At 37.6% G+C, this 21,444-nt stretch overlaps 2 protein-coding genes across 4 annotated transcripts; one reads left to right on the top strand and one right to left on the bottom strand.

The window, feature by feature from the left end:
• The first annotated feature begins 16,054 nt into the window (after nt 1–16,054).
• On the top strand, nt 16,055–17,660 carry LOC112193382. Of its 2 annotated transcripts, XM_040517095.1 has the most exons (4): nt 16,055–16,524; nt 16,635–16,782; nt 17,003–17,178; nt 17,288–17,660. In XM_040517095.1, exons 1-4 carry the CDS (start codon nt 16,129–16,131, stop codon nt 17,306–17,308), a joined length of 741 nt encoding a protein of 246 aa, XP_040373029.1. In that variant the 5' UTR covers nt 16,055–16,128; the 3' UTR covers nt 17,309–17,660. The 2 variants fall into 2 exon arrangements, with proteins under 2 accessions (XP_040373029.1, XP_024189285.1); XM_024333517.2 differs by having other exon boundaries at nt 17,003–17,364.
• A 16-nt stretch (nt 17,661–17,676) lies between these two features.
• Nucleotides 17,677–20,862, bottom strand: LOC112193381 (tetratricopeptide repeat domain-containing protein PYG7, chloroplastic). Of its 2 annotated transcripts, none has more exons than XM_024333515.2 (5): nt 20,598–20,862; nt 20,415–20,469; nt 19,343–19,635; nt 19,012–19,158; nt 17,677–18,265 (listed from the first exon to the last, which is right to left on the bottom strand). In XM_024333515.2, the coding sequence occupies exons 1-5, from the start codon at nt 20,760–20,762 to the stop codon at nt 17,984–17,986; spliced, it is 942 nt and encodes a 313-aa protein (XP_024189283.1). In that variant the 5' UTR covers nt 20,763–20,862; the 3' UTR covers nt 17,677–17,983. The 2 variants fall into 2 exon arrangements, with proteins under 2 accessions (XP_024189283.1, XP_024189284.1); XM_024333516.2 differs by having other exon boundaries at nt 20,415–20,473; nt 20,598–20,739.
• Nucleotides 20,863–21,444: the final 582 nt, after the last annotated feature.

Genomic DNA, 21,444 nt, shown 5'->3' with positions numbered 1-21,444 from the left:
TTTTTGCCTTTGTACTTTTGAATGTCAAGAATAAATCATGCAAGCTGGCAGCGGGTTCCATTCACAATATTGTGGCTTTAGGCACAATAATTGAAGAGAATGACTCTAATATTACTGTACATGGTATTCCTTTACAAGAGGGTCATTCGAGGGTTGCTGTTGATGTGTCCATTGATGCAAATGCTTTACTTCCTGTCCCAATTCCAGATGAATTGGAGAATGTTGGTCAAGCTGTTGGGAGCCATGTGGTTTGGCCAAAGAAGCTCATTGTGTTGAATATGGAAAAGGTATAATGAATGAGTTCATTCCTTGTTATAGACTTTTATATTAAATAAATATTTTATAATTGCTCAATTTCTCTTCTTTTATTTATTTATTTATTTTTTATTTTTTACTTTCTATCTTTTCATAATAAAATTTCCTTATTACACTGTAACAAAAAAAAAAGTATGTTGCTCCGGTAAAAGACACATTCATGAAACATGATGATTCAAAAATGGTCCCTAGCAAATGTAAGGCACTGTATCAAATTGCAAAGATAACCATGGACAATAATTCAAAGGCACTGATGGAAACTCTAGAGGCTGAAATTTTCTAAGTGCCTCAAGATTTGTATATCTTCAGAGATTTGTATTCACTTAGCGCAAATGCAATGGCTCACTTAATGGATATTATTCACTTTAATTTGGTTTTATATTACAACTATTTACAATTAATAAGCCAAGTATATCCTTGTTATCGATTCACTTCCTAGATTTGTTATCCTGTTGATGTTGACCAGGACTAGAGTAATTATGAATTCTGTGCTTCTATACTAGAAACTGACATGGTTGATACATTTGGGTTCGTGGATCCTACATGGGTAGTCTCTATTGGGGTATCAGATTCAAAGAATGTAGTGAACAATTTAGTACAACGGATGCAACAAGGAAAGTCTGATCGTATATTTTTGGTGCCTTACAATCCTAGGTGATTATAGTACATATAATGTTTTTCAAATGCATCAGCAAATAGCATTTGTGCATGTATATGTCATGAATAAAATTCACTCTTAAGTATATATTGTTGGATATTTAGTGACCATTGGATGTTGACTATAATAAATGAAGAAAAAGACATTGTCTACAGTGTGGACTCTTTGGAAAGACAATACCCCGAGTGGATGGAAACTGTGAACAAGTAAGTTTATTTATAATGCTTTATGTATATTGAAATATAATTTTTTAACCATTTTTTATGCTAATTTGAATTTCTTTTTTTATGAAGTGCAATCAAATTATTTAATGGAACTACGGGTAGACATGGCAACAAAGCACCACAATGGATAAATCTCTCGGTATGTAATATTCATTAGTTCTTCACTAAAAATAAGATCCATTATTATATGCATTTATGTCCACAAGTTTATATAGAAAAATGCACTAGTTGGATTAGCTACACTACTAATTCTACTACAGCTATGAGGAATCGATAGAGGACTAGGAAATTGGCTTTGAAAAGCCTTATCATTGTAACTGTCTTTTTTTTTTTTTGGTTTGTTATCATTGGTTCGATTATAAACTATAAGTTGATCGGTTCTTGACATTCACACTTACAATAGGGTGCACCAAAACAAGTGGGCGGTGGTGAATGTGGCTACTATGTCATGAGATACATGAAGGAACTGATTGAGGATCCAATGCTTTCTTTTGCACAGAAGGTAAGCATTTCACTGTTAAGTAATAATTTATTTAAAGTTATGTTGTATATACATTGTGTTGTAAAATATGTTTGCATAATTATGTAGTGGAGTAGGAAGTCGAAGAGAACCAGCTACTGACAAGAGCAAATTGATGAGGTGCGGATTGAATGGAGTGAGTTTGTTACAAGAAAATACTTGTAGATGTTTATGATGAAGCGTGATATTTTTAGTGCTGCTTTTTATGGAACAAGTAGTCTTTGTTGATCGTATGTTAAGTTGAACAGAATTATTTAAGTTTCATTGTTTAATATGTAGTAGTACTTAAGTAGTTTACTTATTGTAGAACATGATATTTTAACTTTTGGTTTATGAAAGATATATTGCTTAATATTTTTTTGGTATTTTGATTTCTCTATCATGTGAGTAATGAAAAGAGCACCATTATTATGTGAATGGATTTATTCATTTGAATATTATAAAAATTGATATTGAAAATAACCTCTGCAGACAATTTGTTTTTAAAGAAACTGATGTTGTACTAACCATTTTACATCATAATTTATCAAGAACTACGAGATCTAAAGTGCAAATGATATTAATTCTAAAATACATTCTGATGTGCAATCCATATTTAACAACAAAAACTACTAAAAATTCGATGTCATAAGTTTGTACAACATCAGTTTTAGGGTCACTTTGATATGTAATTTGATTAATTTTGCTAGTATTACACAGCAAATAGAACTATAAATCAATTAACTAAAAAGAAAAAGTCTACTTACTGATGTTGATAGAAAATGAGACATCAGAAGTTTTAGTTTAGACATCAAAATATTTTAATTGTAAAGCTTTTTGGCATATGTGTGACATCGGTTACTCTCAAAATTTTGATGTCTGTGTATTTTATGGACATCAGCTTTCCACTGATGTCTAAGACTGCTATAATAGACATCACTTAATGAGACATCGGTTGCTAAATGAAAAACACATCAGTTTTGAGCCAATGTGTATCAACTGGCGTGTAGTTCATGGTTACAAGAAATGTCCCGTAATGAGCCCCTGTTTGAAGGCAGCTAATGCCATCGTCTTGTCAAAATCCTGACACCTTGATGTGGTGGTTCTTTATCTCATGAAGAATGCCCGTAATGACTCATCAACGCCCTGCTTGACACTGAACAGTTGGCTTAAGTTGTTATGTCCTTCTATCATGAGGATGAATTGTGACAAGAAGGCGTTTGATAGGGCTGAGATGAGTCAATAGAGCTTGGCGACACTCAAAAAACCAACTCATAGCCTCGCCATCCAACGTCTCGCTGAACAAGTGACACAAGGTTGGGTCATCAAAACCTTTGTTGTTGGTTACCTTCTTGAATGTGTTCATGTGGATAAATGGATCCATCAGACCGTTGTACTAGGTGATTTTTGGCATCTTTGCATGTGATGGCCTGATGGTTTGCAGGATTCTGAGGGTGAATGGGCCTGGGTGTGCAGCAAAGAGTGGGTTTGGGATTGGCACTAGGGCCCTTATTCTACTCAGAGCAGTCTATCCTCCAACTCTAGTAACTTGTCAAGGATCAAGGTTTTGGCGTCAACCATGGGTCTTGGGTACGCTTGATTTGAGATTTGAGGTGGTGGTTGGCGTGGTGGTGGATTTACCTCTACCTTTGGTTGGCCTTGATAGGAGCAATATTTGCGACGTTTTTAATGTCATTCTCTCTACATTTTACTTAGTTATTTCCTTAACATTATCATTTCTACCTTAGTTTGTTGTAATTAGGTACATTGGAGCTCCAAATTCTGGAAATGAGCTATCTAGAGCTAGAAATGAAAGAAATGAAGGCAAGGAAGAAATGAGGGTCAGAAATGGAGAAAAATGGAGAAATAAAGCTTTCCCAATCCTACTAGCAGAACGAATCCATTTAGGACTAGGAGAAGAATTCCTAATTACATAAATATTACAAGAAGGCCAAAATAAGGACTACATACATTGGGGATTTCGGCAAAGTCATGTAATGAAGATTCATATTGGATTTCTACTTCTCACGGAATATTTCTATTGGTCAGATGATGGAAAGAAGTAGACTGTACTCCAAACTTCAACCCTTGTCATGCTTTATACATAGGAGGGCTTGTGAGACGTGAAAATTATTATGCAAAACCCAGAATTAAATTCGAAACCCTCCCCTCTCTCTTTCAAAGTTTCGGCAATTTCCTTTGTGCAAGCCTTGAAGCCGCGGAGTAAACTCCATCATCATCCATACATCCTTGCCGTAGCCTCCATCCTCTTGAAGATCTTCTTGCGTTCTTGAAGCTTCTTTAAGAGTGTAACCATGACCATGAACTAGCTAGTTCTTGTAAAACAATTCGAATCTTTTGTTTGTTCAATTGGAAATTTTGATTCTTTGCTATGATTGAGTTTGTGTTTTGATGTTTAGTTTCCAATAATCATGAAGCATGAAAATGTTTTAGGTTTCTAGAATACATAAATTGCTATTTTGATATGTGATGAATTAAGTTCATTGATTTCGTGCTTCAATCCCATCTTTTATGTGTTTTGTGTTCTTTGGTTGCAAACTTAGAATATTGAGCATGTAATTGAATCCAAATTCAGATTTGCTAGAATTCTAGGTCTTAATTGCTAATTAGAAAATCTATAATTCCTTAGGTAAATCAATGAAGAGTCTTACATGCTTGTACGGCAATCCAACTTGTCTTCTTGGCTTAAATCGATCAAACTTTCTAAATGTTTAATGCATTAAATATGTTTTGTTGATGACTTGATCTCACACAAGATTGCATGTTTAATAAGGTTAACTATGATGCGTTCATCTAGTTAATTTAACTAAGGGAAGTAAAAAGAACTTTGTATGCGTTCATCTTTGTTCTTGATTGATTTCTTCATTCCCATATTTTGATCCATGATTTATGTTTAGAGTACTTGTTTTCGCGTTAATGATTGTTAACTTCATCATACATGTTTCTTTCCCTATCTCTCTTTTAATTCATGGTTCGAATCAATCAATGTAGTTAGTTTAATCAGATTAGAATACAAACTTTCAAAACCCCTTTCTAATTTGTAATTTTTGTAAATATTGTATACTTGTAATTAATAATTTTTTCTTTGACTTTTAAATGACAGGAGCACCCTCAATCCCGGATAGACCATCCTTACTTGCTTATATACTAACAATTATCAACAGGGTTAATTTTGAGAACTGAATCCGAGTTCATCATGCATGCACTGAAGGAGTTGTCAAGTGGGTGCGAGTCTGCTACTTGCTCGTGTACCAATCGTGGAGGAGGGGTTGGCCCTAGTCCCGCTAGCTCAGGTAGGTTCAATGAGATTCCCATTTGTAGTACTGGCATTAGCGTCTCCCTAATTCCGGCGTTTGTGAGTGCTCACTTTGGGCTTGGTTGGCGTTGTCCCCTAACACCTTTTTTAGCTAGTCAAATTTTGACAACAACTCCGCCTTATTCTTTCGCTCTTTTTCCTGGTCTTTGTTTGCCTTTTGCAAATCCGCTAGTGCCAGTTCAAGCTTGGTGGCAAGATCCGAGTTTGGTGCATGGCAGCTGGTGCTAGGTTGATCTTCTGTCACAGATTGGGTCTGGGGGACCTCAGTTGTGTTGTGAGGTTGGCCTTCAACGTTAGCTGGAGTATTGAATAATGAACGCGCCATGACAGTCGTGTAATTTGTGGGTTAGGGGTTGCCGGATTGATCCACCTGATCATCAGCACCCTCTCCGCTACCGTTTGTCATGGTAGATTTTGAGTGAGTAACCTTTAGCTAAGATTCCCACAGACGACACTACTGTTAATGCTCAAGTTCCAGGGGTAGTCAAACCTTGATAACGCTGTCCCAAGTTTGGACCGCTAGAAGATGATGAATAGCGCTAACGTCACCTGTCAAATGAAATACATAGGCGTCAGGAGGGAGACCACGGTTAGCGATCTTCGCTACTCTGATGCCTAAGTCAGTCAATGTATTTGTGTTGATAAAATCACGTAAGACAAGTAGTAAATGCGAAATCAATTAAGAAAGAGGAATGAACCTTTTGCAAGTGAAGAAGAGAGTGAACTCTACTTGGTTTCCGATGTGGGACTGATAAGGATCAGTTCTGCACTTTTCTGATGCTTCAGCGAGGTCACATTGGAGTGGTGCATGGCAACACGTTAGAGGTGATCTTGACCTGAGCTTGAGCTCAGGCGATAGCTCGCCTGGTGGTGTTCCCAAAGGTCACACCCATTGTGGCGGCAATGCTTGTGACTAACCCCAATATAGCAAATTATGCTTAGGCAAATGCTTATGTAAGTACATCTACACTCACATCGACAATCAACAAGGTTTAAGTCTTGTCTTGTTATTCCTCATGTATCTTACCAATTTCATTCATTCAATACAATTAGAGTAAAAGTTTGAAACTGTGAATGAACTTCCCTCATGTGCTGGACCAAAGCAGCTGGTGTAGATGGCTACATCAAAGTAGTAAATGTGGTAAGTGGCTTGTCCAGGTAATATGTATGTAAGATGTTAGAGGACCAATACTAGAAGGCATACAAAAAAGGGTTAAATATTGATTACTATTCTGAACAGTAGAGGTAAAATCACTTCATTCCCTGCTCTTCTAATTTCATCAGAAACATTCGTGCACTTTCAATTTTGATCCAATAGGACCAATCCATTAGTCTTCCACTAAGTGAGTCTATTAATTTGCTGACATGGCTCATGTAAGGCCCATATTTTATGACATGACGATGAGGTGACATGTCTAGTCAGTTTAGGAGTTTACATAGAATTGGTGCGCCTCTTTTTGATGACGCTTCACCTGCTAATTGAATGAGTGGTCCCGTTATTAGAAAATCTATCAAAAATGAAGTTTTTTAATAGATGATCCAACCGCTACTCGAATCTATGACCTCTTGAATACAAATCGCACAACAAGCCACCATGGTAACCTTGCATTTGTTGTAAATTTTCCTTAGTTTTTATATTTATATCATGTTCCTTGAATTTTCTCTTGGTCGAACTATATCCTTTAAAATTTCAAACAAAAATTCATATACCATTTTTATTTTATAAGAAATAAAATATTTATTTTTTTAGCAATAGATAAAATATTCATTAACTTAGGTCTGCTTTCAGCTCAATTAAAATTCAAGTGTTCATTCATCATCATCAAAAGTACTTAGAAACCAAAAAAGAAAAAATCCTTAATGATGAATATTTTGAAGTACTTGATTTTTTTCAAGAGGTTTAGTATTAATATAAAAATTAAGGTTAACGAATATCATAAATACAATCTTTGTTTGAAATTTACGAAATAGAATTCCTGACATTCTAATTTAATCTAAAAAGTCTCTGAGGTCACAATTTTCGTCTAATAGGTCATCACTGTCTAAATGCTCTGTTAATTAGCTGATGTGGCACACAATTAGACGCCACATCAGTGCCATGTATGCGAGGTGGATGGTAAAATGTCCACTATACCCCTATTCTTGCTCCTTCCTTTTTAATTTCTTTCATTCTCTTTTCATTATCTTTTCTTTACACCCAAAAACCATCATCGACGAGCTCTCCACCACCATCACCACCACCATATAACCCTCTCCTCTTCCTCTGATCCTAGAAAACCCGAATTCCACCTCCATGAAACGAGCCTCTCACTATCATCACTAACCTCTGAATTCAAAAACGAAATTAAACAATCAAGACTATTTAAAGGTTCTCAAGTATCTCTACCTTCAAAATTTGCAGAACTAACGAGACCTTGATTGTTCTCCTTGGAGCCCATTTCAATCACCTTTAAGACCAATCGCAACACAGTAGAACCCAAAAGAAAGCACCTTCAAATACCAAAAACTAAAACCCATGATCTGAAACAAGAACATAACCATAGAATCCCAGAACCTAGGTCATTTAGATTTCAAAAATTTAAAATTTTCAAAAGAACAAAGAACCCAAAAAACCCACAAATCTTGATGAAAGGAACTAACCAATTCCTCAGTGTGCTCGGCTCGGACAATAACCTAAACCAAAAAATCAAAATAGGGTTGCAGAGCCTCCAAATCTCAACCCAAATAAAAAAGCTGAAGGTAATTGACTAATCTTTTTGTTTTCAACATATGTTCTCAATTCCATCATCAAGAATGATCGAAGATAGTATAGAAGAGAGTATAGGAAGCTAAGATTGAGAAGAGGCCGAATTATAGCTGAAGAAAAAGCCAGCATGGCCAAAAAATCGTTCTAAAGCTATGGTGAAGAAGAAGAAGAAGAAGAAGAAGAAGAAGAAGAAGAAGGGCGGCATCTGCATCTGTTGAGAACACTCAGATTAAACTATAGCTGAAGAGTTTGAATGTAAAGTACTTCAATATTGATAACAATCTTCCGGCTTATAAATGCCTTTACAAAAGGATAAAATCAAAGTAACAACCCACATTTGAAAAACCTTAAAACGTGGTAACAAACTAAGAGGAATACGTCAAAACCCTAACGACTAATCCCTAATAAACAGGGCTTATTAACAGACTAATTAATAAGAAACTTAACAAACAAGAAACAATAAACTGTTAAACCCTAACAGTCCATCATTCCCTCCTTTAAACTGTATGCAGAATGCAATCAGTTTATGTTTGGGACTTCACATACTCCCAGCAAGCTACGAAGCTTTAAGAACACCTCCAATCTAAGTGGTTTTGTCATTATGTCAGCTACTTGATCTTGAGTATTGCAATGATTCAAATTCACCATACCATCCCTCACCAAATCACGAAGGAAATGAAACCTGATGTAGGATAGGATTCTTGGACAGTTTTATAGTCGAACTATTATAACATAGAATCGTAGTGCATTTCTCCTGTACATAACCAAGCTTCTCTAAAATTCTTCTTAACCAAACACACTGGCAGTCACATGAAGCAGCAGCAATGTACTCGGCTTCGGTAGTGGAAAGACTAACCATGGGCTGTTTTTTGGATGACCATGACACCGCTCCAGACCCAAACAAGAATACATACCCCGACGTTCTCTTGCGATCATCTAAGTCTCCAGCAAAATCACTATATGTATAGGCCACAAGTTGCTTACAACCTCTCCTTTTGTAGAGAATTCCCAAATCAGTCATTCCCTTCAGATATCTAAGCAATCTCTTCGCTACCAACCAATGCAGCTCTGTAGGATTTGCCATGAACCTGCTGATCAAACTCACTCCATACATCATGTCATATCTGGTTGCAATTAAATACATTAGACTGCCAACCACCTACTTAAACATTGTTGCATCAACCTTAGCTCCCTTCTCATCCTTCGTTAACTTGAAACAGGAACTATAGGATTATTGACTGAGTTACTTCTGTCCATGCCAAATCTTTCCAAAATTTCACAAGCGTACTTTCTTTAACACACATAAATCCCATCCGATTTTTGTAGCACTTCAACCCCGAGAAAGTACCTCATTTTTCCCAAGTCAGACATGTCAAATTCTAACATCATTGACCTCTTAAACTCATCACACATGGCCTTGTCATTACCAGTAAAAATCAAGTCGTCAACGTATAGACTGACAATTAAGAGCTTACCTCCCTCCTCTGATTTTGTGAACAAGGTGTGTTCACAGTAGCACATTTCGAAGCCTTCTTTAAGAAAATAGGTCTCAATCTTGCTGTACCAAGCTCGAGGAGCTTGTTTGAGGCCATACAATGCTTTATTCAATTTATACACCTTCTGTTCTTCACCCCTCTTCTCATATCCTTGAGGTTGTTGGACAAAAATTTCCTCACTAAGCTCACCATGAAGAAATGCACTTTTCACATCAAGCTGAAAGATGCTCCAACCTTCTTGAGCAGCTAGGGCAATCATCAACCGAATGGTATCTAGTCTTGCAACCGGAGCATAAACCTCAGTGTAATCAATCCCATACTGTTGTGCATACCCTTTGGCCACAAGTCTCGCCTTACACTTGTCTATCTCACCACTTTCGTTGAGCTTTGTTTTAAAGACCCATTTGACTCCAATGGTTTTCACTCCTTTTGGTAGAATAGTCAGCTCCCATGTTATGTTTCTTTCAATAGCCTCAATCTCTACATTCATGGCATCTCTCCATTTCTTGCTCTTCACAGCTTCCTTGAACGTAATGGGATCAACTTCTGTACGCATCATCATGGCATTCAAGTCCTCTTCTTCTGACAAACCCTCTCCAGTTTCGTAATCTTGCATCCATAATGGAGCTTGTCTCACCCTCCCTTCATCTGGACCCGAAAAATTTCAGTCATGTGGCTCACTGGAAGGTGAGCTAGTGCCAATTGAATCTGCTCCATTAGTACCACTTGAATCGGCTTCGTCATTTCCGTTAGCTTTTGCTCCAAGTTCCTCTTCGTTTTCATCTCCATCACCTACATCTTCACTATCATCCCACTCCAAAACATCCTGATCTATCTCTTCCTTGCTTCCGCCCCAGTTCTAGCCCTTGTTTTCTTCAAAAACCACATCCCTACTAACAATTATCTTCTTGGAAATAGGATCAAACAGTCTGTAAGCTTTAGACTCATCGCTTACTCCCAACAAAACACACTAAAGACTTTTGTCATCCAACTTACTCTTCTTCTTATCCGGTATATGTACATGGGCTACGCATCTAAAAACTCTGAAATACTCTGCCGTAGGCTTCATACCACTCCATGCTTCTTCTAGAGTTCTATCTTGCACAGCTAGGGTAGGACATTTGTTAAGAACATGCACACAACATCTCATAGCTTCTGGCCAGAATGCTTTCGAAACCTGCTTTTCAGAGAGCATACTACGCACCAAATTTATCACAGTCCTATTCTTCCTCTCAACAACTTCGTTTTGCTGAGGGGTATAGGCTGTGGTTAATTGCCTGCTTATGCCTTTTGCCTTACAAAACTCCTCAAATTCATTCGAGGTGAACTCACCACCCCTGTCAGTCCTCAAACAGTTAATGTAGGCACCTATTTCCTTTTCAACACACGCCTTATATCTCCTAAACATAATAAAAGCTTCTGATTTTTCATGCAGGAAATAAATCCAGGTCTTACGACTAAAGTCATCGATAAAACTCAAGAAATACCTCTTGTTACTGTTTGAGGCAGGCTTTATAGGGCCACATATATCGGCATGCACCAGCTCCAGCCTCTGCGACGCCCTCCAAAGACTTCTTTTTGGAATGGACTCCCTATGCTGCTTCCCAACCAAACAAGTTGTGCATAACTTTACTGGAGTTTTAAGATAAGGCAAGCCACTGACCATCTTTTTGCACTGAAGGGTTCTCAACCCTTTGAAGCTCAAGTGTCCGAATCTACAATGCCATTGGTGAGTCTCATTCTCTGTCACAGCTTGAAATCAAGTAGAAGCTTTAGGCACCATGGCTGCGAGTACAACAAACATCATGTTTGCACTCATCTCAGACTAAATAATCAAACCCTTATGAGGATGAAAGACCTTGCACTTCCCATGTTGGATCAAGATTGCTAAACCCTTTTCTTGAAGTTGCCCCACACTCAACAAGTTATTTTTCAACTCAGGAATATAGCAAACTTCAAAAATTACTTGAGTGATCCCATTAACTTGCAATCTAACATTTCCTTTCCCCACAACTGCCATCCTCGAGTTGTTGCCTAGTTTCACCATTTGCTTGAATTGATCATCCAAGTCCGAGAACCATTCTCGATTCCCACTCATATGATTACTTCATCCTGAATCGAGGAACCACACCTCTTCCCTTCTAGCATGATTGAGTTCCACATATGACATTAATAGCAGCTCTTCTTCTTCATCATCTAACTCAGCATAATTGGCTCCTTTCTCCTAGCTAGGGCACTCGTATTGAAAGTGCCTTAGTTTATGACACTTGAAGCACTCAAAAATGGCTTTGTTAAAAGACTGTCTTCCATGACCTCTTCCTCTACCTCTGAACGTTCCTCGACCTCTTCCCCTGCCTGTTCTGTCTTCATAAGCAACCTTGAGAATGAGAATTTGCTCCTCTCCTCGATGACCATTCATTCTTTGTTCATGGAAAAGCAAACTGCTCTGCAACTCGTCGATGGTCAATGTATCCAAGTCATTGGATTCTTTTATGGAGCAAACCACATAGTCAAATCTTAGAGTCATGGACCTCAAAATTTTCTCATTGATGACAATTTGACTCATCCTCTCACCATAAGCCTTCATTTTGTTGGCTATAGCGAGAGTACGAGCAAAGAATTCATCAACAGTCTGTCCTTCCTTCATGTGGAGAGTTTCAAAGTCCATTCGAAGTGCTTGTAACTGTGTCCTCTTCACCCTGGTAGAGCCTTGGTACTTTTTCTTCAAGGAGTCCCAAATGCTCTTTGCTGTGTCCCTGTTGAGTATAGTTTCCATAATACTTCGATCTATAGCTTGGAAAAGGTAATTACCTTTAAGTCCTTCAACTTGGCATCCTCTATTCCTTTGCGCTGTGCTTCTGTCCCTTGAGCGCCATCCTCTGCTGCAGGTATTCCATTCTCCACAAGACCCCAATATTCCTTCGAACGAAGGAAATTCTCCATCAACATCGACCAATGGTCATAATGACCATCAAATTTTGGGATTGCAGGCTGCACAAAACTCCCTTCTGCTGCCATCTCTCTCAGCTTCACACTCTCAAGAAACTGCAGTTTCTTTTACTCACACAAACCAGGCCCCTGTGGTAGGGCTTTGATACCAAATGTTGAGAACACTCAGATGAAACTATAGCTAAAGAGTTTGAATGTAAAGTACTTCAATATTGATAACAATCTTCCGGCTTATAAACGCTTTTACAAAATGATAAAATCAAAGTAACAACCCACGTTTGAAAAACCTTAAAACGTGGTAACAGACTAAGAGGAATACATCAAAACCCTAATGACTAGTCCCTAATAAACAGGGCTTATTAACAGACTAATTAATAAGAAACAATAAACTGTTAAACCCTAACAGTCCATCATTGCATCTGCACAAGCATCAAAAGATCAGGAACAGTGATGAAGAAATTCGAGTGAAGATTCAGACCCATTTGTATGATTCCAATTCCAAATTGGAATTACGACAAGTCAATCATAGGGCCAGTAAAGACGCAACTTTGCAGTTTTTTTTTTTTTTTTTGGATTTGGTTCAGAAATTTCTGGGTTTCGATGGTTGGGAGAGGGCGGGGGTTTTGGAGAGAGGGTAAGTAGAAAATACATGCGGCAATGTCAAGCCATCTTCGAATGTGAGCTTTGGATTTTGGGTGTGAAGAAGAAGATAGTAAGAAAAGGACAAAAAAAACAATTTAAAAAGGAAAAGCATAAGGTTATATTGGACATTTCACAATTATCAAGCTGAGTTAGCATGAAAGCGATTGTCACGTCAATGACTTAACGAAGGATTTGGACGGAGAGTTAACAGAATGGATCTGTTGGACGGAAATTGAGAGGTCAGGGAGTTTTCAGATTAAATTAGAATGTCAGGAACTGAAATAATGACAGAGTCATAGTACAGGGAATAAACAGAGTTTTCCCCAATATAAAAACTAAGGATAATTTATAATATTGTAAGGTTAGCATGGTGGTTTGTTATTCAACTTGTATTTAAGAAGCTTTGGCTTCGAGCTATGATTGGGTTGTTTGTTTGAAAAAAAAAAAATTTGATACATTTCTAATAGCTAGACCCACTCCTAAGCTGACTAAGCATAGACATGCCACCTTATTGCCAAATCATAAAACATAGGCCGCACTTGAGCGACATCAGCAAGTTAATAAACTCACTTAATGGAAGACTACAGATTAGACCTATTGAATCAAAATTGAAAGCCTTTTTATTAGAGTACATCATTCCTTGAGCTTTTTTATTTATTTTTTAATCTTTTTTTTTATAAACACTTAGCCCAGCCAACCCTTGAGAATCAAACCCATGACCTTTATAATGTTGGATTTATAACTTACCAACATGTCACAGCTCACTGATAACATCAACCCTTGAGGTTGACATTTCTTATTTTCATTGTTTTTAGTAAAGATATTTCCATATTTAAACATATCAATCTTATTTCTTTTTAAATGGTCAAAATCAAAAGCTTTGAGAAATAATTTGTAAAATTCCCAAAGCTCTAGTTGTAGTTGTTGTTTTTCCTTTTCTTCTCCAAAAAAAAAAATCTAAATAAAATAAGTAGGTTGTATTAGGGGTGTAAATGAGCCAAGCTAAAACAAATACCAATGTAATCAAGCTCGACTTACTTGCTTTTTATCAAGATCGAGCCAAACTTGAGCTTGAATTTTTTTGTCATGCTCAAGCTTAGCTCTGATTGAATATTTTCTAAAGACTGAGCTCAACTCAACTTGGCCTGACTTATTGGACAAGCTTGAGCTTGAGATTGAATTAAGGTAGGCTTGGCTCATTTGGCTTTAAATTGAAAAAATCAAAACCCAGTTATGGCCGCCACATCTTAATTTCTTTTTTTTAATAGCTATTGTCCGTTAGGGTTTGATTTAATTGCCGCACAAGTATTGTTCTTTATTGTAATATGTTATACTTAAATTCTCATATTCTCTTCCAATTGAAAAGGTAGGTATTAAAAAAATTTTGAATAATTTGGGAGTAGAAAAAATATATTATTTAGGGTTTTTGTCAATTTACCCTAATTCTAGGGTCATTTATCCCACTTACCCCATTAAGTTTTTTTAGTTTCCTCTTACTCATAAAAACTCTAATAAGATATTCCCTAATACCCAATTAATTTATTTTTTTATTTTTTTATTTTATTTTTGAGACTATTTTACCCTCACTCCTTTGTTACATATATATATATATATATATATATATATAGAGAGAGAGAGAGAGAGAGAGAGTGTGGAAGAGAGAGAAGCCATAGGAGATTTCGCCGAAGTCCCGTCACTAGCCGCCAGATTCCGGCCAATGGTCGCCGGTTGCTGGATTCCGATCACCGGTCGCGTTCACCGGACTTCTCTGAAATCCTCGCCGGAGGTCCCCAAAGAGGTGGTCGAAAATGTTTATTACCCCCAAATAGACCTTTATTTCCCCCCAACAAACCTCTATTGCCCCCCAATTGACCTTTATTCGGGCAATAGAGGTTTATGAAACCTCCCTAGAAGTCCCCAAAGAGGTTGTCAGAGATCTCATATGGGGCCGGAGAGGTTTATTGCTTCCCCTGCTAAAAAAAACCTCTACTGCCCCCCAATAGAACTTTCGGTCGCTGGAATGGGAACTAATCTCCCTAAAATTAGACAAGTAAAACTTCGATTAAGGAAAAAAACGAGCATTGATTCAAAACATTTATTTCCCTCAATAGACGTCTATTGCCCCCAATAGACCTGTATTGCCCCCCAATAATTCTTATTTTTCTTTTTTCTTTCCTTCTAGGCCTTATGCCCACATTTTACCAAAAAAAACAATAATTGATTTGGGCTCCCAGAAACTGCTCTGGGCACCGAAATGCCTACTTCTCCGATTTCACTTCAATCAAGCAGCTTAAAATGTCAATAGCACAAGTCCAAGTCACCGTCGATGTCTCCGTCAGCCGGAATGACACTGATTCCAATCATAACAAATCTAATTTCACCATCGTTTTGAGAAACGAAGTGCTTCGTAGCTACTCAGAAGCACCGGAACAACTTCCAGAGGACAGAGGCGAATCGGTGGATGTGATGAGCAACGCACTGGAGATTTTCATGGGGAGGGCTGGGCTCGGAGGCGTCGGGTTTTTAATCTAGGTCGGACCTTGTTGGAGTTCCTAAAGCGCTCGATACGTGATGATGATGCTCCTCGACCGAAACACCCCCGCCAACGCCGTCTTTCGCCAAGGAAGGATCCAGTGAGACTATGAGAGTGGTGGATCCTCTGTGTGTGTGTGTGTGTGTGAGAGAGAGAGAGAGAGAGAGAGAGAGAGAGAGAGGCAATGCTATAGTTTATTAATTAGGCTTAGGGAAAAATTGTCATTTGTTGTTAGATTGTGTAGGTGGGAACAAAAATTTGTTGCTAGGTTAAGTGGGAGAGTTTTAACAAGCTCAAGCTACTCATGAAATATATGATCTACTTACGAGCTGGACGAGCCGAATATATCCTAATTCAAGGTCGGCTCGTTTTTTAATTGTTGGCATGGGCTTAATATTAAGCTCAACCTCAGCTCATTAATCTTATGAACATAAGAAAAACGAGCTAAAAACAAGTCAAACATGAACTGTATTGAGCCTATTTGCAACCTTAAGTTGTATTGCCACGTAGGAAGATGACTCTTCCTCTACAAGAAAAATCTGTCGAATTCCTTAAAAAAAGGAAAAAAAAAAATCTTTCCAAATTTTGCCATATATTTCGTCGGCCTCTAATGTGAGAAGCCTTTTATCGTGTATATGGCTAGTTTAACTTCATTCGGAGAGGCACCACACGAATGTGGAAAAATAAAATATAGCATGACCTGTCAAAATATTTCCTCCACGAAATTCCATGGCGTTTCCAGCTTCTGCTATCTGCAGTTTAACTAGTCCTGTTTTTTCTCGCTCATCGACCTCAAACTCTCTCCTCCCTTCTCAAACCAACCCAATCACCTTCTGCTCTTCTGAATATTATTCAAAGCCTTTCAACAGCTACACAAGTCAACACAGCTGCAGGCACTACTCGTCTTGTTTTCGTATTTCATATCGATTCTCAGATGCTGGAGAAGGTGAAGACGAAGCTGAGGATTGCACCTTTGATGAAGCAGTGGTCCTTTTCAACACAAGAGAATACTACAAGTGCCATGACTTTCTTGAGTCACTTTGGAACAAAGCTGAAGAACCCACCAGAACTCTTTTTCATGGTATTCTACAATGCGCCGTGGGATTCCATCACCTATTCAACCAGGTGCATATTTAGAGCAATCCCAATAAGTAAGAATAAGAATTAGTATTACATTTCTACCTTTGTTGACTAATTTGATAATTAGTTAGGCTTTGATGCTGTTGTGTGGTTAGAACCATAAAGGAGCTATGATGGAGCTGGGAGAGGGACTGTGTAAGCTTAGAAAGATGAATTTCAAAACTGGGCCATTTTACGAGTTTGAGCAACAAATCTCTGCAGCTCTCGATTTCATTTACCAAACACAAATAGAGTTAGCCGCCTGTGAGTCTCTTATCTCTGAATTGAAATCCTATTAACTATTGAACTTCAGATCACAAGGATTATTGCTCGTGAAAAAACATACAATTAAAATCAGAAATCATTTCTTCTATAACAGACTGATAAAAATGATTAGACTGAGGATAACTAAGACATCACTAGCTAGGTATGCTAATCGAACATAACTAAGACATAAGTTCATATTTACCGCTGATTTTCATAGGTGGGGATGATGTTTGTGTTGCGATGGATCGATCAGAGAGATCATACCAGCTTCTAGGCAGGTATGCTGCAGGACAGCTACTCTATACCCTGCAACTGCAAGCTGATGACGACCCTAATGAAACCATGTACATTGTGTTCCACCCTCGAATGTCTTACGGCGGTGAGCCACAAAAGGTGAAGCTTCCAACTCTCAATGCAACCACACAACATCTCACGAGTCATGGCCTCTGAATATACTTGAAATTGATTCTCTCTCTTTTCTTTTTGGATATAATTTCTGTAGTTTACTCTCAGTGTTTGTTAACAAGGCTTTGAGTGCCACAGTTTGTCTATAATGCACAAGTTATCATCTGGCTCCAATTTAGAATGGTTTTTACCACTAATCAGAGCACAAAGGAACTCTCCAACCACCGATCAGAATATGTTGCCAGAACCCTTACCCACCACCAGTCAAGTACCCAGCAGCTTACGGCTCACCAGCATGCCAACTTTCTCAGTAATTTCAAATTTGCCTTTTTGCAAGGATTTCAACCAAATGAGGAAAGTACCGTCGATCGTAAATTTTAATCTCCTTTGTGTAATATTATATATAATATAGCATTGAAAATTCATTTGTTGAGTAGATATTTCAAATTATGCAAAAACTAGCTTGACCACAGCTGGCCTACAAGGTTAGACCAAAAGTTCAAAACCCAGAGAACTGTTGGGGGGTGAGGTGATGATACCTACATACTGATATCCGGATGATTATACAACAAAGAGCATTTACTTACCAATCAAGTTTTACAGATCAAATTACTCAGACGCTAGAAAATGCAAAATGGGACTATTCAGTCCGTAATCTGGGACCATACAAAACCAATGATACCTCAACTATCACTAGCTATTTCAGATCATCAAGCCAATTTAAATAAGGTGTGGCTGACTTAGATCCTCACCAACCGTAGATCAGATAACACTTGATACATACCAGGTCAAATTATCTCTCCTTTGTTTTAACGGGGACATCTCTGTACAATTTCACTTGTTCCTTCAAAGAATCTCGCCGTGGTTGCGCCACTTTGTTGTTAGGATCAAAAAGAAGCACTTCTTCAAATGCATTCAGGGCAGACTTAAAGTCTTTCTTCTGTTCATAGGCATCACCAAGGTTGTTCCAAGCAGTAACATAGCCTGGCTGAAGCTTCACCGCAGTTTCAAACATGGTAATTCCCTTAGCAAGCTTCCCATCACGGACATAACTGACCCCAAGGGCATTGTAAACCTATTCATACATATAAAAGGTGAACAATAATATCAGCATAAACCATGCTTCACAACATGATATAAATAACATAAAGGAAATACATCTTGTTCAAATGATGTTCTTAATTTTTCCCCCCTCTTTCCCTCTATGGTTTGCCTTAATGAACTTAAAGAACAGGGTGGAAAGAGATTAAAGGTCAAAACTTAAACCCTTGCTACATAGACTACCAAATCATGAGAACATTTATTTATATGAAGATGTCGAGAACTTTGGATACACCAACACATACAACAGCATGGAGTTAGTGCTCTTTTGAAAGCATTTACATATACAAAACACACTGAGCATGAGTTACATTGACAAGTTAGTGGCGATGGAGACCATTAGCAGATGCAATGGAACAAGTACCACGTATGCATGTGCAATTGCAGGTTTTATGAGCTTCAGAGTTGGAAACACCAAAACAACTAAAAAAAATAAAAATTATAATACTACAACAAAGTAGGGGTATACACAAATGACTATATGAACAAATTTCTCCAATTGATATTTCTTTTTTCCTTCAGTAGCTAACTGCTATGTCATAAAATGTTCAATCAATAGATGGAATAGAACGGCATACAAAAACTGTCAAATAGGCACAATTAGGTCAATAAAACAATTGTACGCCAAAAATGATAATCTTTGTTTGTTGTATCCAGTAGAGTGTGTTTACTTGAAGACAAAGTGAGAACTGTGTATTTAACATTGAAAATTTATCACACCTGAGCAAGATCTTGGTCATCCCCATCCCATTTCTCAATTGCCTGAACCAAGTACTTAGTAGCAGCTGGATAAATTTTTCTCCTCAGCATCACTGCTCCAAGTTCAAAAAGCTCCGTTGCACTAGCATCGCCACTTCGTACCTGCTCCTGATATTGGGAAACAAAACAAAATACAAAAAAGGCATAGTGTGAGTAACTGGTTATCAACTACCTAAGTCCAATATCCCTTAACAGTAACAAAAGATTAGAGAATTGAATCTTTTTACTCAATGTCAATATTGTAGAAAAGTATGCTTTTGAACAGAGCATGATAAAAAACACAGTTTCTTACTTGCAATTCTTTGGCAGAAAGATCGAGTTCTCTACGTACAAGTACTTGACGAATCACAAAGAAGGTTCCAATCCCAAGAAAACCCAACAATAGTAGCAAGTATGAAAGCTGAATTCCCAATTCAAATAACTCTCCAGTCTCATAAACCACATTTGTTTTTATAATTTCACGTGATTGTGCCATTGGTGTAGAGATCAGCCACAAGCTCTGTCCAATTAAGAATGTAGATATCCATGTATAAGGCTTCTTCACATCTTGAATACCTCTGGTAACCAAAGTTTTCCTAAAAAGCTCTGCAACAAAATGTTATAATCACAGAGATGATTCCCAATAGCTAGATAAAAAGTACGTACTGGGAAAGAGCAAAAGAGATGTGAAGAAAAAATAGTGTCCCAAAGGACTAGAGACTTATTATAACACTGTTCATGACATGAAAAGTCGGCCTATGGAAATAAAAATGACAGCAAAGTGTTCACAATAATATCAAAATTCATATATTTCATATCGGTCTTAGGTGGAGGAGTGGAGGAATAATATGAAATGATTCTGCATTGATCAATTTGGACAACACTGTTATTTATTATTAAATTGTTCAGATATAAGTAGCTAGTAAATGAAAAGTTTCTTTCGCTAAAATCCCACCAAGTCGTCACTGACAATTTATGCAAACCTCAGGGAGCAGTCTGGCATTTAAGGCTGTTTCTTTTTTGCGTGTAACTTCTAGATAAAACTTTTGCCTTGCGATTTACAAATAAACATGAAACAGACGAAAGGAAAAACAAAAACTAACAACTAAATATAAAAATTGTATGCAAAACTCGAAATTTTGATTTCTACATATAAAATTATCCATATTCCAGACACAGGTAAACTCTGTTAGTGAATATCGGTATAACTGAACTGACATAAAAACTGGAACTAATTTAGCATGACTGCCTTCAGTCGTGATTAAAAGTCAAGTAATGCATGTGTTATTTTGCTCCTTCAGGGCATAAAATGATGTCAAATTACACGAAATTTAGTGTGATACATAAAGGTAACAATGAAAATCGGTTATGGAGAAAATGATTACTGTGCAAATCTGTTGAGGTATGGATTTCCAATGCTCGTCCTTCTCCTTGGGATATCTGCCTTCACCCATGATTGAACAACATGTTAGTAAAAGCAATTGCTAATATATGAAGTAAACAATCAAGGACCTGGACATATGTCTGACAAACAGGGCAAACAAGGGTTCAGAAAGTATGAATAGTACCTGGACGTGTTTGGTGGTTTCAATTTGACGGTGGGAAGCCAACGGCAAAAGCTTGAGGGAGCGGAGAGACGGCAGAGAGGTTTGAGGGGTCAAGTGTCGAGACCAAACGTACGAAGGTTTTGGTGTTGGTGCCCGCAAAGGTGGACTTCTGAGGACAGTGGCCATCGAACAAGTACAGGCTTCAGAGCGGGAGAGATGATGAGAAAGCTACCTAGACTCGGTCTGTCTAAAAGGATAACGAAAAGGGTTCCACCGTTCCACTTGATCTCGACCGTTTGATCCAATCTTGTTACAGCAATAGACTTTCAAAATCAGCTCTTAAGTTTTTATTTATTTTATTTTATTTATTTATCAGAAATGTAAAACGTGTTAATTAAGGGCACGACTACCCAATATATCCAACAACTTTCTAAATGTACCCAACTAATATCTCAATTTATTTCCAATTGTACCATTGTTTAATTATACACATCAACAATATGCACCCAGCTCACAAACGTTTTATCATCATCAATATCAGGCAAAGGAGGATTGATCTTTTTATATTTCAAAACATCTACATTTACATTTGACATCCTTTCAACGACAATCATCTTTTTCTGTTATCAACCTTTTCTTCCATCTTATTTTTACGACTATTGGTGACGAAAAATTCTCTAGAGGATACTGACTCACCAATGAATGCGGACTGGAGCGGCAGCTGACAAGAAAAGATCAAGAAGCTTCATTTGGACGCTAATTGATGTTTCACTGTTGGCTCAAAAGAGGAGGGATACCTTCATAAAACCCTCTGATACCTAAGTCAGTAACTGTCTAAACGATATGTCATAGAAAGAGTCAAAATGAG

This window comes from Rosa chinensis, chromosome 3 (genome assembly GCF_002994745.2).
Source record: "Rosa chinensis cultivar Old Blush chromosome 3, RchiOBHm-V2, whole genome shotgun sequence".
NCBI lineage: Eukaryota > Viridiplantae > Streptophyta > Magnoliopsida > Rosales > Rosaceae > Rosa > Rosa chinensis.
This window is presented reverse-complemented; position numbering and strand designations above follow the sequence as displayed.